This window comes from Aspergillus oryzae, chromosome 7 (genome assembly GCF_000184455.2).
Source record: "Aspergillus oryzae RIB40 DNA, chromosome 7".
Lineage (NCBI taxonomy): Eukaryota > Fungi > Ascomycota > Eurotiomycetes > Eurotiales > Aspergillaceae > Aspergillus > Aspergillus oryzae.
In genome coordinates, this window is record NC_036441.1 from 2,801,554 (window position 1) to 2,818,165 (window position 16,612).

Genomic DNA, 16,612 nt, shown 5'->3' on the forward strand with positions numbered 1-16,612 from the left:
CGTCTTCCATCTGGCGCCCGGTACGGAGTACTTTGCTGCCTTTCTAGCCTCTCTACCTCTACGCAAACCCCTCGTCTTCTTTAGTCACCTTTCTTTTCTTCTTTCCTTCCTCCTCTCTTCTATTACCTTTTCCATCTTCCCTTTGTGTAGGAGTGTTCTGAGCGTATCCCTGTCACATCAGAATCCCGTAGTTTTATACACTCTCAAACTATCACTTTTCTTTTCTTCTCTTCTTTATTGCCCGTTGCTTAGACTTATCTCTCAATAATGAGTTCGGGCATTCCACCATGGCGTGTTTCTGCGTCAGCCACCGCAACTGCTCAAACATATCCCACGCATGGTATGCTTCCTTCTCACCAGTCATGTGGCCAAGGTTGGTTAACCGTGTGATAGCGACCCCAGCGTACATCCCCGTTCAAGCACGCCGTAGCCTTGCCCATACAGCCGTGGCGAGTCCCACCCCAACCCCAGCGTCGCAGCCGTCGGATGCCGAAGCCGCTCGCAAACGAGTAGAATGGCCAGCCCCAGTTCGCTTGTATGTACAACGAAGTTTTGCTCCGGAACATCAAATGTCCTCAGTTAGCAGAGAGGAAATGGAATCGAAGTTAAAGGCCGTCATTACTGAGGCTGCAGAGAATAACAAGCTGGATAAGATTGACTGGGCAAGCCTGCCATTACCCCAGGTCATGGTCCAGAACGAGCGCAACCGAATCCTGGCCAGCCCCAATGTGCCGGCTTGGAGCGCTGTTGCTACTCAGAAGTATGAGAGCTCCTCCGACGCCTCGTCGAGGAAAAGGAAGTCGGTTGAGTACAACGGGGACGCGAACAGCTGTCCACCATGGAGACAAACTAACAATCACAATGCATTTGAAGACCGAATCACTTATTCCCCAACAGACAAACGCCAACGGATAGATCATAAGAACACAAGTAAGTCCAAAGCTAATCTGGAACTGCGGAGAAAACGCTTCGAGGAACCACGGGCTCGATATGGTTCCTCGCCATCGTCGCGCGATGATTCCCCCTCTCCTAGTGCGAACCAGGGCCCTGTTGTCGGACGGTGCCAGGATCTGGAGAAAAACTATTTCCGTTTGACCTCAGCGCCGAACCCGGATACCGTCCGCCCTCTGCCGGTCCTGGTCAAGACACTGGATCTGTTGAAGAAGAAGTGGAAGAGAGACAACAACTATAACTATATATGCGATCAGTTCAAGTCGCTGCGGCAAGATTTGACTGTGCAGCACATTAGGAATGAGTTTACTGTCAGTGTTTACGAGATTCACGCGCGCATTGCTCTGGAGAAAGGAGATCTTGGTGAGTATAATCAGTGTCAGACTCAGCTGCGCGCGCTGTACGCACAGCAACTTGGGGGCCACCCTACGGAATTCAAGGCGTACCGTATTCTGTATTTCATCCACACCCGCAATTGGACGGCCATGAACGATGCCCTGGCCGATCTAACAGCAGCAGACAAGCGAGACCCTGCTGTCAAACATGCCTTAGATGTCCGCTCAGCTCTTGCGCTTGGAAACTACCACCGTTTCTTTCAACTTTACCTGGACACCCCGAATATGGGAGCTTACCTGATGGACATGTTCGTGGACCGAGAGCGACTGTCTGCGCTGACAGCCATTTGTAAAGCGTATGTGTTAGCCCGTTGACATTCTCCCACATGCACGCTGACCATTTGATCACAGTTACAAGCCCGATGTAAACATCCGTTTCATTACTGAAGAACTTGGTTTCGAGTCTGACGAGCAGAGCGCACACTTCATCCTGGACCACACCTCGGAGGATTTGCTCCAGGAAAAAGATGGAGCCGTGAGGCTGCTTACGGGAGCGAAAGCCGCACAGCTTTTCGAGGCTGCCAAGGCTGATGCTCATCGGATAGTCGACATCAAGGGTCAGATATGAAACTCTTGAATAGCCCATAGGACACACAATTGGGAGACGGCATGTCAATCACCCTATAACCACTTCTTTTTTATATCTGCTCTTGGTGGTTCTCATTTTCCTTTTCCCCGTTCTGGGTTTCTTTTCTTTCCCCCTTCTTTTCTTTTCTATCCATCATTTGATCGGCTCTTCGTTTTGGAGCGTCCCTGCGTCTATATCTTTACAGCTTCAGGAGATCTATACCCATTTCGACCGCAAAAGCGTTGGTAGTGTTGCTGAATTCGACTAGGCGATGTTTTATCTTTGGACAGGAGCTGGAGGGCACGGATGATATGTGGCACCGGATTCGATTAGTCCTTAGCAATCAGAATAAATAGCAAGGCGATTGGCGTGTATACCTTCCCGGGCGTACTGTAAGCAAGGATGGTAGAAGATAAGATCGATTAAATGCCCTCTTTTCGTCGATGACCGTGGAGGCGGCCCCACCGGGCGAGGGAGTGGGCCGCCGAATGTCTGGTCCGTCGGGTCCCCGAGAAACATCGGCAGACGCCGCTATCGACCTTTTGCCGGGAAGCTCATCTCTGTCCGTACGGGAGGAGTGGTTTCATTACCTTTGTCGTGAGACACATACATATATATATACATACATACACCGAATCATGTTATCCTGGTCACTTAGCTCTACATGCCAAATTTCTGCAGGCCCGGTTTTTCACAAACAGTGTACACTGTGCTCAAACATAAGGAGTACACAAGGGACCCGCAACGAGGTTCTCGAACGTGTCCGGCCCACATGGTCGGACAAAGTCCGTCAACAGAAATTACCAGGACGTCTTCTGGAGAATGACGAGTCAACATTCGTCCACTGTCAGGACTCAGCACGTTCGTACCTGGATATGTGGGCTGTAAGCTGCCAGATCCTTGTCGATGCATGTACACATTGTCTGATTTTTGTTCTGGAATCATTTCACATCGGTGGATTACAGCCCCGGTACAGTCGCTTTGCTCTTAACCATCTCCGAGTGTGTGCTTCCTGAGTTGAATCACCACGTTTCATGGGAAATGGCGTCGACCAAGGAACCTACGACTAGTGTTGAGTCTATTCTGCTCTTGATCTAGTTGAATTTTAAGGTATGTGCTGGTGAAGATAGGGCTGAGCTTCCGATCCGATTTCATTTATTTGATACATCGATTCCATTGCCCTGACATGCTTGATCTCCCATGAGTCATGCCAAGTGAAAAAAGTCGAGATAGATGGGTCTGACAGCCGCACGAGGCAATAAGTTTAATGACGCCCAAATTGGACCTATCAAGTGTGTACCTATTTACTATTCAGTACCTCCATCTTCCTCGGCGTACTGGACAAGGAGCCAGTGGGGCCTGTGTAAAGATTTTCTTCTGTGTGGTACTTTGTCAGTGATTCGCACCTGGCGGTCAGTCGAAGGAGACCAACGCCTGCCTTTCAGCTTGGGTGGTCCGGGATAAACCAGTAAACTCCCTCGAGATTGGTAGAGTCGATCGCTTTTGACACACTAGTACAAAGTCTATTGGGCCTTGACATCATTAAATGGGCAGTGTGTCGCGAGTAGCTTTGCCAAACGTAAATCATGATCCACGGCCGCTGGGCTGGGCTGTGTTCCTCAGCTCTTGTGTCCATGATCGATGGGCAAAAGTCTTCATAACCAACAACCCAACTGGCCGGTCTGCAGTCGCCCTGCAAGGGCGCTGATCGCCGGAATGAGTCAGGGCCTGCATCGGAAGCATAGACGAAGCTTGCGCTGGGAGGGAGCTATGCATGCGACCTACGAGAACCGTATGGAGTCGTTCCAGTTGGGCCTGCATCAGTTGAACTATTCTGGGCTACGGGATTGGACCAGGGTTCCTGACTAAGATAGATCTAGATGGGATCCAGTCGGTATGCATCTCCAGCTGTACGCTGCACGGGGAAGATGGTGCGGCTTCAAGTCGAACGTCAATCCCGGACCTTAGTTTCCCTTTTTCTTCATTTTTTTTTTTCTCTTTCTCACCAAATTAGGTTATCCTCTTACATCGTCTAAAAGTTAAAAAGATGCGGGAGGATGTTTTAAAGTGGGAAAAAAGGGATTGGACCCAAAGAAAGGACGATGGAGAGACGGTGAGTTGGAGAAGCTGAGGCTAAGTGAGCTTAATTGGCGACTATGAAGCTGAAAGAAAGAGATAAGAATCTCTAGTGTCGGCACAGAAGATTGATACGTGTCGATCATATCATCTCTTGACCAGGGCTGACTTTTGCGAGCATCGTTCTTTTGTCGGGCATCTATCGGGATTATATTGATAGCCTCGATCATTGACATGAATGAATGAATGAATTGGAGGGAAAGCACAGACGACTCGGAGAAGTCACCCATGGGAGTAAAGACTGAACACACGGACCACAACTTTGGTAAGTTGACCCCCGCCGCCATAAGTCTGGTTCATCTCCAAGAGGGTGTGGCAATTCCACATGGGATCTCCATCTGAACACGCGGTACGCAACTGCCTTTTGCTCTTAGCGTCCAGAGATTTCAACTCTGGTACGGATCCTTCTTTTCTAGTATATTCGTCCGTTCCAACATTTCACCAGAAAAGCGTAAACTTCTGGACGGTCAACCAACCAAGGAAGAATGATCGGGGACAAGGAGCGCTGCCCAACCGCGTTGATCCCAGGGTTTACCGTCTTTATTTCTTTTTCTTTTTCTTTCCTTTTTTTTTTTTTTTTTTTTTTTTTTTTTTTTTTTTTTTTTTTCCCTCTTTTTCTTCCTTGTCCGAGAAAGCAATAAAATCAAAACAAAAAGAATAATTCAAAGAGGCGTCCTCCGTACGAGGACGAGTGAAACCAGCAGGGCTGGAGGGAAGCAGACTAAGGCAGCATTGGGAGTATCGACATCACACTAGTGGGTTTAGTTGATGCAGCAGGAGCCACGGGGAGTCTCTCCCGTAATTTTAGGCATGCAACGGTCTCGGTTGGATTTTTGAGGCATTATTGATGAAGTATGTACTTTTTCTTTTTCGGTTTGGGATCCGTCGATATTCCCCTGTAGGATATTTGCTCTTAGCCTTCCCTCGAATTTCTCTTCGATTTCTTGCCTCTTTGATTTTTTTTATACTTATTTTTTATTTCAAGAAACCAAGATTCCCAGTTTTTAAAGTTCATGGAATTTCCTTCTGGAAGAAAAAAAAAGTTGCTCATCCATACGGTACAGTAAGTTTTGCCAAACGGATCCCACGTCTCCACCCTCCCACACTGACTGTACCCGACAGAGTCGATCCATATTCCATACAGTACCGTACCACCTATTGCAGATGTGTTAACAGTAGTACTGTAGTGGTCGACTGTCGACGTACAGACTTTTTGTTCGCTTTTCCCTCTTTCTTTTTTTCTTCTTTTCTTTTGCTTTTTCCTATTCCTTGATTTCGATTTTAGCTTGACTCTTATTTTGGGAGGTCTCAGAGCTCCCTCCCTGCTTCTCCCTTTCCTGCTTGCGATCTATATACATCCCGTACATACATCTTGCAGAAAGAGGATCCAGATTGTCAACCCAGCCGGAGGATTGAAAATTCCCGCCACTACGAACCCACGAAATTTTCAAACAGCATACAGAACAGAGAACCCCACGGTCCCATTCATTTCCCTTTCTCTTCCCCCCCCATCCACCTTGAATCGATTTACAGCCACCAGGTTCCTTTCCCTTGGGTTATGCAGAGAAACGCAGGATACCAAGAATAACAATCGAAAAGACAAACAAAAAGTGGTTCCAGTCTGGGGCTTTCGAGGACAAACCCAGCTGTCACGCGTGGATTGTCAGCTCCATCCTTCATTGTTACTCGCCCCATCCAGATTCCTCCGACTCCGTAATATCAGGGGCGGGCGACACAAAGCGGGCCCTCGCTGCTTTTTCGGAGTCGTCGCAATCCAGAACGTCCATTCAGATTGGCTCACCCAGCGGCGGTTGTAAGATCTGACAAGCGGGCGAAGAGCGAGAGACAGACACAGTGTTGAGTGAGCAGAAAGTCGCCAAATAGAACGGAAAAAGAGACCATACGATAGGCATACATACATCCATACCTCCATACTTACAGTACATGTGCCTCTCTCTCTCTCTCTCTTGCTCACTGATTGATACTCGCCTTTTCTTAGTCTTCTTTTTTATTATTCGCATTCCCCTCTTGATCTCCGACTCTCCCTCTCCAGATCATTATCATTATTTTGACTCTTTCCATTCATTCATTCGAGTTTCCCTCCTCCGAGTCTCCGACTCTCGCCCCCCCACACATTCCTTTTCTTTGTATTCGACCGTCTGTCGCCATCGCCTCTCGTCCTTCCTTCTCTGGTGGCGCAGATTGGGTTTTATAGCAGGCAGATCCGTTGTATATCTTCGTCTCTTCTGCAGCCTTCAACCTTACTACTGGACGACGATTGTATTTTTTTTTATTTATATATTTATTTTCTTCTATTTTATTTGAACGGGGAATATTTGGGTTAAAGTTGTTCCAACTTTACCTCCTACACATCGGATTTACTAGTTGGTCCGCCTGACTGCCATGAAGGTATGAATTGATGGATCTCACATTCCCCCCTTCTTGTTTCAAGTTTCTCGCTCGCGCTTCTTCTTTTCCCGCCCCTCGTTTATCTCGATTATCGCTTGTCACCCAATTTTTGGGTCGGTCATTGGAATCTCCGATCGATTTATTAATTAATTAATTCATTCATTAGGCCATCCGACGCTCCCTCAAAGGGGAAAAAGACCCCAAACCCCACCACCACCACCATCTTTCCATTACGCCCAAGTCAGCCATCGCTATCCTGCCCCCGAAAAAGGTGTGTATCTCGTTCTAATCTTATCTGTTTTTCTTTTTTTTTTTTCTCACACTCTTCGTTACATTCCGGTAATGGCCATATTTGGTTTGCGCTGTTCTTGCCATTCATTTCCAGTCCTGCCTTTCTGTTTTTTCTCTTCCCCCCTTCTCTCTCCTCTTCGTCCTTCCCTCGGCTTTACTAGTCGGATCGGCCCCCCCCCCTCCTTGGCCCAAAAAAATAAAATAAATAAATAAATAAATAAATAAATAAAAGACGACTAATTGATCAACCACCCCCCTGGGTGGCGCGCAGGTCATCAAAGCTCTTTACGACTACCAACCAGATCCTGGTAATACGCAGGAATTGGCCTTCAGCAAGGGCGACTTTTTTCACGTTATCAGCAGGGAGGACGATTTAGATTGGTACGAAGCGTGCAATCCCCTCATCCCTACCGCTAGGGGGTTGGTACCTGTGTCGTTTTTCGAGGTCATTGGCAAGAACGAAAGAAATAGCGCCGGCTCGCTGGACCTTCATAAGAAGAAGGAATCCCACGACTCCGGTTTCTCTGATCGAGCTCCAGCTGCCTTCCCCGGTCCCGACTTTGTCAACGGTTCGCCGAAACACAACCCTCCCCCCGCCTTCCCGAGAATGTCAACACTGGGCAAGGGCTCGAGTCCCATGGTCTATGGGGTCGTCCAATACGACTTTCAGGCCGAGCGGCCCGATGAGTTAGATGCCAAAGCCGGCGAGGCCATCATCGTCATCGCCCAGTCCAACCCGGAATGGTTTGTCGCCAAACCCATCGGTCGCCTGGGCGGCCCCGGTCTCATTCCAGTCTCGTTCATTGAACTAAGGGACATGCAGTCGGGTCAAGCGGTGACGGATCCCCTGGACGCCGTGCGACGTGCCGGAGTACCCAAGGTGGAGGAATGGAAGAAGATGACCGCCGACTACAAGAATAGCAGTATCACGCTGGGCAAGATCGACTCCGCTGCGGCGGCGGCGAATAATGTGAACTCGGTGACCTCCGGCATGGAAAAGATGTCCATGAGCCACCAGAGTACCTCCCATCTAAGCCAAAACGGCAATTCCTATGTGAGTCGCAACGCTTTCCCTGCCAACCCCGTTCGGGATCCCCGGGATCGCCGTGCTAACCCGTCCGGTTAGGGCTACCATCATCGCAATCCCAGCAAGGGTTCTCTCGCACAGCATATGTCTCACCAATCGATGCACAGCTACCACCAGCCCCTGGTGGCCCCGGTCGCCGCGTCCATTCCGCGCTACTGCTTCGACAACGATAAATACTGGTACATCATCGAGGCGAAGATGGAGGACGGTCGCTGCTGGGAGCTCTCCCGATACTATCATGACTTTTATGACTTTCAGATCGCGCTCTTGACGCAGTTTGAAGAAGAGGCTGGGAACCGAGGCAAGCCACGGACCTTGCCCTTCATGCCCGGCCCCGTTACCCACGTTACCGATGCGATCTCCAACGGCCGCCGCCAGAACTTGGACGAGTATATTCGGAAACTGCTTAGCATGCCTCCTCACATCTCTCGTTGTCAGCTGGTCCGGGAATTGTTTGCTCCTCGTGCAGGCGACTTCGAGATCGACCCCAGCGCGTTTGGAGAAGATGCGCGGTTCTCCGGTGGGTCGCACCACTCCGCGCATGAGCCCCCCCGCAGCGCTTCCCGCCAGTCCTCGCAGGCCCAGATCAACCCTTCGCACGACCGTAACTCGCACCAGCGCGCCCAGGCGTCGATATCGCAGGGCAACGGCATGCCTCCCCCGATGAACCGACAGGCCAGCTCTCTGACGCAGGTCTCCAGCTCGAGCAGCGGCGCATTGAAAGTGAAGGTATCCTTCCAGGGCGATCTCATCGCGATTCGGGTCCCGAACGACATTAGCTTTCAGCAGCTGCGGGAGAAGCTCATGGATCGCCTGAAGATCAACAATGAAATCGCGGTGCAATACAAGGACGAGCCGTCGGGCGCCTATGTGGATCTGGTCAGCGACAGCGATCTCGACACGGCCATCCAACGCAATTCCAAACTGACGCTATTCGTTGAGCTCGTTTGAGGAGCTCCTTTCCGGATTTACCATAGAAACTTGATTCCCGTGGGCATTTTGCGATAGATTTGTTGCTTTATCTGCATTGACATGCCTGTTTTCTTCTTTTCGACCTCCCCAGGTGCCTGGTGGACACGGTGCAACGGTGTTATGGTTCCTTTTTCTTATGAGCCATCTGTCGATTCCCCCGGAGGCTGATGGATGATAAGAATGTGATGTCCGACATGTTTATGCCATTATGTATCTCTTATCGTGTTTGTTGTCTTGCATTGGTTTTTGGGCCATGGTTGATTGTGATTTTCTCATACCCTTTTGATGCACAGTCGATCCCCTGTACATAACGTGTTTTGCATATACATATTGTAGGCTTCATGACCTACTGTTTATCCATTGACTCCGTTTCTTTGCGCCGACGTAGACTCATCATGTGATGGGCATTTGGATGAAGCTAACCTCACAGACAGCTCAGTTTGCTCCGTGTGATTTTGGTCGGTGAGTGATCGATGTGTTTCCTTTATCAGGGTAATGACAAGCTCTGGAGCAGCAAATCCGCTTCGATTGATGGTCACCGAACGCTTTTCAACTCGAGGCCCAAACGACATCATGGTCAAGGGTGCGTTCCAGACGGCCAGGCCACTACATTGAAGGGGATTTCGAATGATTCCCGCGCCATTGAACGGTTATGGATCAACTTCATATACACGCCTTTGGGCGTGCCTGAGGCAAATTGTCCTTCGCGGGATCACTCCATTACTCTCATGCCTCGATAGACGTACCAGTCGAACCAAGATATCATCTTGGCGTCTCATATACATCGGCAAGCACGGGCACCAACGCTTCGTGTGCTGGGAATGGTGTCGGGTCCCATCACCAACAATTGCAGCAAGGCTTAAATCATGACCAGCTAAGCAGGTAAAGGTAAGGCAAGAATTGTACGCACTAAAAGTCTCATTACCCGCTTCACAGAGATACATCTTTCTAGTAAGATCCGCCGGAAAGTAACGCGTTTACTTTTTGTCCTTCACTCAAAGGACTTGTTAAGACCACAATCTGCACATGGTGATCTTGAATTAGACTCGGGCTACGGCGGAGCGAACTCTCTCGTCTTTGCTGATATGCATCTTACCATTGATACAAGGATGGAGCAGGTCAATATTCATACGAAGGGCTTACTGGCTCTAGAGACCTCACATATTTCTGGACGCATCCAGTGCATATGTTTTCTGCCCAGTCAAGTTGCCATATATTCTTGATACTTCTCAAGCCGTGGATGTTTCCCTTTGAAACGAAGGGACGACAAGGGTTAGGCCTCGTTATATAGAGTATTGCTCCTCGCGTGCAGAAGCATTGAAAGTCGTTTCATGTGCGGTATTCAGATGAACCGCATCGAATGGTTTATATGTGTTCGATTTAACCGCCGTCGAATATCGATCGCAGAATCGGGTATAAACCAGGAAAGCTAACTTACTCTCTTCTTAACATCCGGACTTGCCGCTTATTAACGTGTTCCAAGGCATGTGCACTATTATATAGTACATGAGCTCAACATCATTCAGCTTTGGAAGACTTGGTAACATTTGTGATATCGTCCCAGCTTGTCGAGAGTTGTATAGTACCCATTTTGGCGATTGTACCAAAGGACAAAATACTTCTCACAGCAATTGGTCATCTTTATTGACAGGAAATATAAAAATGAACATAATCAGATATCTCTCTATGCTATAGACCTTATTACTTCGATTGTAGATGTGTTGGTGCTGTACGATTAGATAAACTCCACTCGGTCTACATATACACAAGCTTCGAGAACAAGTTCATCACTGCAATTGATATGTTATAAAGAGCCTTAAGAGTATATCATAACGCTTCTACCAAATCGAAGTCACCAGCCACCAAAACACGCAGTAAATCACTCCACCTTAACCTCCCACTGCGTCCGCCTGATAATCGCATGCTGACTTCCATCACTGTCGATACTCCTCATCTCAGCATCGTCAAGGGCACGATTCTGATGCGACTTCTGTGTATTGACCCCATCACTCAAGCCCCCCGATACTGTTGTGACCGTCTGACATTGCCCTCTGGAATTAAACCGAGATTTTGCACCAGGCAGCTCCTCATTTCCCACTCGGGAACCTCGCTCCATCGACTGGAGCGCATAGCTCCCTGCCGAGCGAGACCGACTGTAGTAAGTGCCACCTGGCTCACAGTCCATGTGCGTTGTGGCACCCATGTTCAAGTCGAATACCTGGAGGAACTTGCGAAGGCACGGAAATGTGGCCGACATAAGGGAAAAGTGCATTGCCACTTCTGTAACCACGACGGTGTCGGTGATTGTGAACGTCGGGTTGGCGGCATTGTCTGCTGTCGTGCTTTGCTGGAGGAGTACGAGACGCACAATGATGGGGATTGTTGCTCTATGACGGTTAGTAGTGACAGGTTATAGATCGTGGATACGTACAGCAACTGAAGCGAAAAGGCCATCACCACGGTTATCTTGGTCGCTGAGGCCACGCGTAGATCCCACACCATTAGAATGACCATGCATGGAAGGAGAAGCTCAATGAAGATGTTTCCCGCCTCAACTGCCGTCCATTGGGCAAACTGATAGCATTGTTAGATATGGCCCTTGCTCGGTGAAGACGATGATCATACCATGCTGCCACAATGATCTACTGCCCCGACGTTCCATGGCATGGAAAGTTTGCATTGAAATGCAATCAGGAACAGCGAGATGACTCCCCAGAGAAGGATGAATCCAGTCAGAAGTTGGCTCGCTTTTAGATGGAGTTTCGTTCTGGTAAGACGCGCGATGAGGAGGGAGATTGAGACCTTGGACGAACAGACGACGACGGGATACAGGAGCCAGGCGACGTAGATGCCCTAACAGAACGCCAAAGTCAGTCGTCCAAGTAACTTGGTCCACAGATACTTGGCTTTCTTACCTTTAGTCCAGATTCGACTTGATCATCGGTGAGCAAAGCTTCTTTCTTGCCGATCCCGTTTCGTACGGCTTGGAGAATCACGGCTGTTTGCACGGTCCCGATGATCTGAGTATCATCTCGTCAGCTGGCAATGACTAGATTGCAGAATGTGATGTTTACCGTCCCGAATACGGCGGCTACATCGTCTAAGCCAAAGGGGGGATTCAGCTTCAAGCGGAGATACACCCTGATGCCAATGATGAGAATTGACCAGCTCAGGCCAATCAGAGCCGCAATAATGATGAAGGCGCTATGGTCATCGGGTGTCACTTGGACGTAGGAGTCTCCATCTGGGTTGCCGGACGACATCAGGAACGCACATTCCCGGAGTCGAGTCAATCAAAAGGATCAATCTTGCAATGAAGACCCGGAGAGCCAGACGAAAGCATTATCTATTTCTATGAAGGCCGCCTCTTCTGAGCCAGGGGATATCGTCCAACATTCCATAAGGGAAAAGAGAACTATACTAGTGAAGTTTCTCTGGTGCGGTCCTCCGGCATCGGGCTGTGTTAACTGTTGGATACTGGGTCCAACGCACGACTAAAGTGCCAATTGGGTTTTAGTCGAGTGGGATTGAAATTAACGTGAATAGGGACCCTTTTTCGATGTAACTCTTTTGGTTTATGCTCACCGAAGGAATTAATCCCTGCATCTGTATAGTAATAGCTGCAATACCCCTAACACTGCCAGTCCCGTCGGCAGTAGGCGTATGAACTTAGCCTATGGACATTACCTTAATCTGTACTAGATTGTCATCATTTCAATGCCATTTTTATACAAGTTCCTGTCTTTCTGATCTCTTTCCTCTTGTTCTTTAGTGGTATTATGTCAATATGCAAAAGCCGACACGGAGTCGTAACGACGGCTGTTGGAACTAGAGACAATCCACAACGAAATCGCCCCCATGCCAGAAAGAGACTTACCTTGACGAAAGTTACACATTTGTCACTAGGATCTTGGCTCGGAAGAGTTTGCACGGCAGATCCCATTCGTGGCGGGGCGATCCTGTATCCATTAGTAGTTAAATGCAACGTTATACGGGTAGTGAGCCCATTCGTGCCCTAACTCGCCGGCCTAGACTGTTAAAACCGTTTTGGCGCAACCTTAACAGAAAAGGTCCACTATAGCCCCCTGTCAAAACCCTTCATCGTTACTTGTAGTCTCTTGCACTATTTACGTACATGTTACTAGCCCCGTTGTGACTTGAACCTAGAACGGTCAGAGAAGAATGTGAAAAAGAGCAAACTCAACAACACCCTCTCTCTACAACTCCCCCCCTTTACCTTACCTTCGTTGTAGCCCTCTCTCTCTCTCTCTCTCGTCAATATGCTATCCAGTGGACAGCTGGAACTGAAGGATATCGGCTCGGCGCGTTCTCCACATGTAGAAGAGAGAAATGGTTCTCTTGACCCCGACTTGTCCGACGATGTTAAGGCAGGCTTCACCGTGAATGACCAGCGGGATATGCAGCGCATGGGCAAGAAGCAGGAGTTACGGGTCTGTATATCTGGGGTCTACGGTTTTCCGACAGTACTGACTCAGCATCTAGAGGAACTTCCGCATGGCCAGCACTATCGGTTTCACGACTTGCGTCATGGGGACATGGGAGATTTTATTGACGTATACTACCCGTCTTACACGTTTGATCTAGTACGAAGGTTAACCCGAAGCCAGATCCAACACCCCTGGTCTGACAGCTGGTGGACGACCTGCTCTGTTTTGGTCCCTAGTATGGGCATACTGCGGGCAGTTCTTCATCGTGCTCTCTATGGCAGAGATGTCATCCATGTAAGCATGGTTGCTGCTCTTGGGATTGTAATCTGACCATGTCTAGGGCACCTACAGCGGGAGGACAGTACCATGTAAGTCACGTATAGAAAGAGTAACTCATTGGACTTTGTTGACATGCTGGGCAGTGGGTTTCCGAATTCGCTCCTCGGGCCTATCAGAAGTTCCTCAGTTATGCCTCTGGTAAGTACATGCAGATGTTCCTCATTATGTTCAATACTGAGTGTGATAGGATGGCTCTCAACGATCTCCTGGCAGAGCATCGTCGCCCTTGATGCTTACCTGGCTGGAACGATAGTGCAAGGCCTCATCTCATTGAACGACGACGGTTACACGCCGGCGCGTTGGCAGGGAACATTGCTTGTCTTTGCTGCAGCAATCGGCATGTCGTTATTCAATATCTTCGGTGCGAAGCATCTGCCCCTGGCGGAAGGAATCTTCGTTACTTGTCATTTCTTCGCTTTCATTCCCGTGATCGTCACCCTGCTTGTGCTCGCTCCGAAGGCCAAGGCAGAAGATGTTTTCACTGGGTTTACAGATTATGGGTCCGGATGGCCATCTGTCTCATGGACGGTCATGGTCGGCCAGGTATCTTGCATGTTTGTCGTGCTAGGTGAGACCTACATCTTGGAGTATCAGAGTTTATGTAGTAGCTAATACGCATGTTCCACCTTGCTAGGTTCTGACTCTGTCGCACACATGTGTAAGTGAGGATTGTTAGATCAAACAGAGCTTCTTACTGACATACCGGTAGCGGAAGAGATTGAAAATGCCAGCGTCATCGTTCCAAAGTCGATGATCTGGGCGTTTCTCCTGAACATCCCCTTCGCGTTTGGTCTGCTCCTTACCTACCTGTTCTGTATGCCCGACGTGCAAAGCGCTCTCGACTCTCCCACGGGTTTCCCTTTTATCCACGTCTTCCGCGAGGCAGTTAACAATACTGCCGGTGCGACTATACTTGTAGTGATTGTCCTTGTATTGATTGTCATGATCACGATTAGCTCTCTGGCATCGGCTTCGCGGCAGACATTTGCTTTTGCTCGTGATAATGGCCTACCTTTTTCAAACTGGCTAGGAGAGGTAGGCTCCATGAAGTTCCTAGTCCGATGTCCGGTTGTTGTTCGTTATAACTTACACGTAGCATTCTCTAGGTCAACCCACGACTACATATCCCGGTCAACTCTATCATTGTCACCTGTCTCTTCTCAATGGCAATGTCTCTCATCAACATCGGCTCTACCGTCGCGTTTAACGCCATGCTCTCCTTATCAACCACTGCGTTGATGGCCACCTATCTCATCTCTATCGGTTGCATTATTGCTCGTCGTATTTCCTGCAACCCACCACTTCCACCCTCCCGATGGACGCTGGGACGTTTTGGCATGCCCGTTAACATCTTGGCCATGGTGTATGCCAGCTGGTCTTTCTTCTGGAGTTTCTGGCCCAATGCGTACGATGTCAATGCTGAGAATTTTAATTGGGCGTCGGTGTTGTTCGTGGGACTGATGGGAATCTCAACGATTGTGTATTGGACATATGCGAGGAAGCATTATGATGGACCGGTGGTTAAGGTGGAGGGAAGGAAGTTCCAGTAGTCTCTCTAATGGTGAGGACCAGTCTCACAACTACGGAGGTCTGACTATATTGACGGGTGCATGAACTGATATCGATGCTCTTGATTAAAGGTTTTTTGGTGGTGGATGTATGATGCACATTTCTTTCCTTTCTATCTCTTATTCTTCACTTCTTCTTTGAATTTTATCATATTGTAATCTGGTTCGCTCTTTGCTACTTTTGTAAGTCACACTTAGACTTAGGGTCAATGGCACCTTGAACAAACATTGCGATTGATTTTGCACCACCTCTAAGCCTTTATGGATGACTACCGTGAATTACCTGATAGAGACTTTGTCCATCGATATGATTATTGGGCCTGGTTCAACGTGAGTTCAAGGGCGTGTCCTTTAGATCATCATACCGGGCACAAGGTACTGGGCCTCCGCTTTTCAATAGGTAGAAAGTTACAACGGTTGTACCCTGAACAATTGTTGTCTGCTCTACCTCTGTACACCTCTGAGATACCGTTAACGCTGACACAGTGTGCTGGTGCCAGCGGCCTTCTCACTTAAATTGACGAAGGCTGAAAAGCCCTTCATTGCCGGTGGTCCCTGGGTTTGTCGGGTTAGGGTTGAGAATGATAGACTCAGCTTAACCAGTTGGATCGTCACAATTCCATCACCTGACATCACTTGCTACCTTCTCCCGCTAATATCCCACACTTCTCCCTTCGCATTATCCTCGTTTTTCTTTTTCGCTTTTCTCCCCATAGCCTCCTATACCTACTACCGAAAACCTGACACCATGAATGAACCGGCTTCTGAGCCAGAGGGCTACCCCGAACTGGAGGAAGAGACACTGCGGCACCTAGAAGGAAAGGTTTATATCGTCGGTGCTAAAGAGTACCGTTTGGACCGTCTCGTGGGAGAAAGCATGAACGTCTCTTACAATCAGCGACGCGCAGTGTTCTGGGCGACTAGGGCCAGTGACAGCCTTGAGGCCATCATCAAGTTCTTTATTGAGTGCAGCTCCAGAATCTTCCCTATTTCCTTTGAAAAACAAAGGTTTAAAACATGCTGAAGCTAACCGAGAGACAACCGTAGGCAACACCCCATTCTCGCCACTGTGGACATACGCCGGCGCATCTTCCGCCGGCTCGGACGTACCGCCATCGAAGCTGAGATAAAAGCACTCGAGGCATGGGGAAGATGTGAAGGGCCTCCCACACATTCTCGAAAGTTGCAGCGATGTGCAAGGCCCGGAATTTGAGTATCCTGGGTGAGTGCTGGACATCGTGGCTATGACCCGGCTTCCCGGTTATCCGCTGGATCTCTTTCAAGGCCAGCTTGAGCCGTGGGAGGTGGATTATGCCAAAGGCGAAGTGCTGCGGATCGTTAGGTAGGTAAAGACCAACTAACCTATCAGTTGCGCCCTAGTTCGTGAGGATCGGATTGCTAATCCCGGAGGCTTCGGCAGGGAACTGAGGCAACGGGGCCGGGCGTAT

General features: G+C 49.0%; 3 protein-coding genes across 3 annotated transcripts; 2 read left to right on the forward strand and 1 right to left on the reverse strand.

Moving 5' to 3' along the window:
* Positions 1 to 267: 267 nt before the first annotated feature.
* AO090206000082 (SAC3/GANP domain protein) lies at positions 268 to 1,914 on the forward strand (the record flags this gene model as incomplete). Its single annotated transcript, XM_001826530.3, has 3 exons — positions 268 to 340; positions 394 to 1,642; positions 1,698 to 1,914. 3 exons carry the CDS (start codon positions 268 to 270, stop codon positions 1,912 to 1,914), a joined length of 1,539 nt encoding a protein of 512 aa, XP_001826582.1.
* Positions 1,915 to 6,453: 4,539 nt separating this feature from the next.
* Positions 6,454 to 8,788, forward strand: AO090206000084 (phosphatidylinositol-3-phosphate-binding protein BEM1; the record flags this gene model as incomplete). The annotated part of the gene is made up of 4 exons (XM_023233215.1): positions 6,454 to 6,459; positions 6,626 to 6,730; positions 7,022 to 7,804; positions 7,919 to 8,788. 4 exons carry the CDS (start codon positions 6,454 to 6,456, stop codon positions 8,786 to 8,788), a joined length of 1,764 nt encoding a protein of 587 aa, XP_023093743.1.
* A 1,900-nt stretch (positions 8,789 to 10,688) lies between these two features.
* Positions 10,689 to 11,476, reverse strand: AO090206000085 (uncharacterized protein; the record flags this gene model as incomplete). Its single annotated transcript, XM_001826532.3, has 3 exons — positions 10,689 to 11,196; positions 11,241 to 11,383; positions 11,435 to 11,476. The coding sequence occupies 3 exons, from the start codon at positions 11,474 to 11,476 to the stop codon at positions 10,689 to 10,691; spliced, it is 693 nt and encodes a 230-aa protein (XP_001826584.3).
* Between the last annotated feature and the right edge of the window lie 5,136 nt (positions 11,477 to 16,612).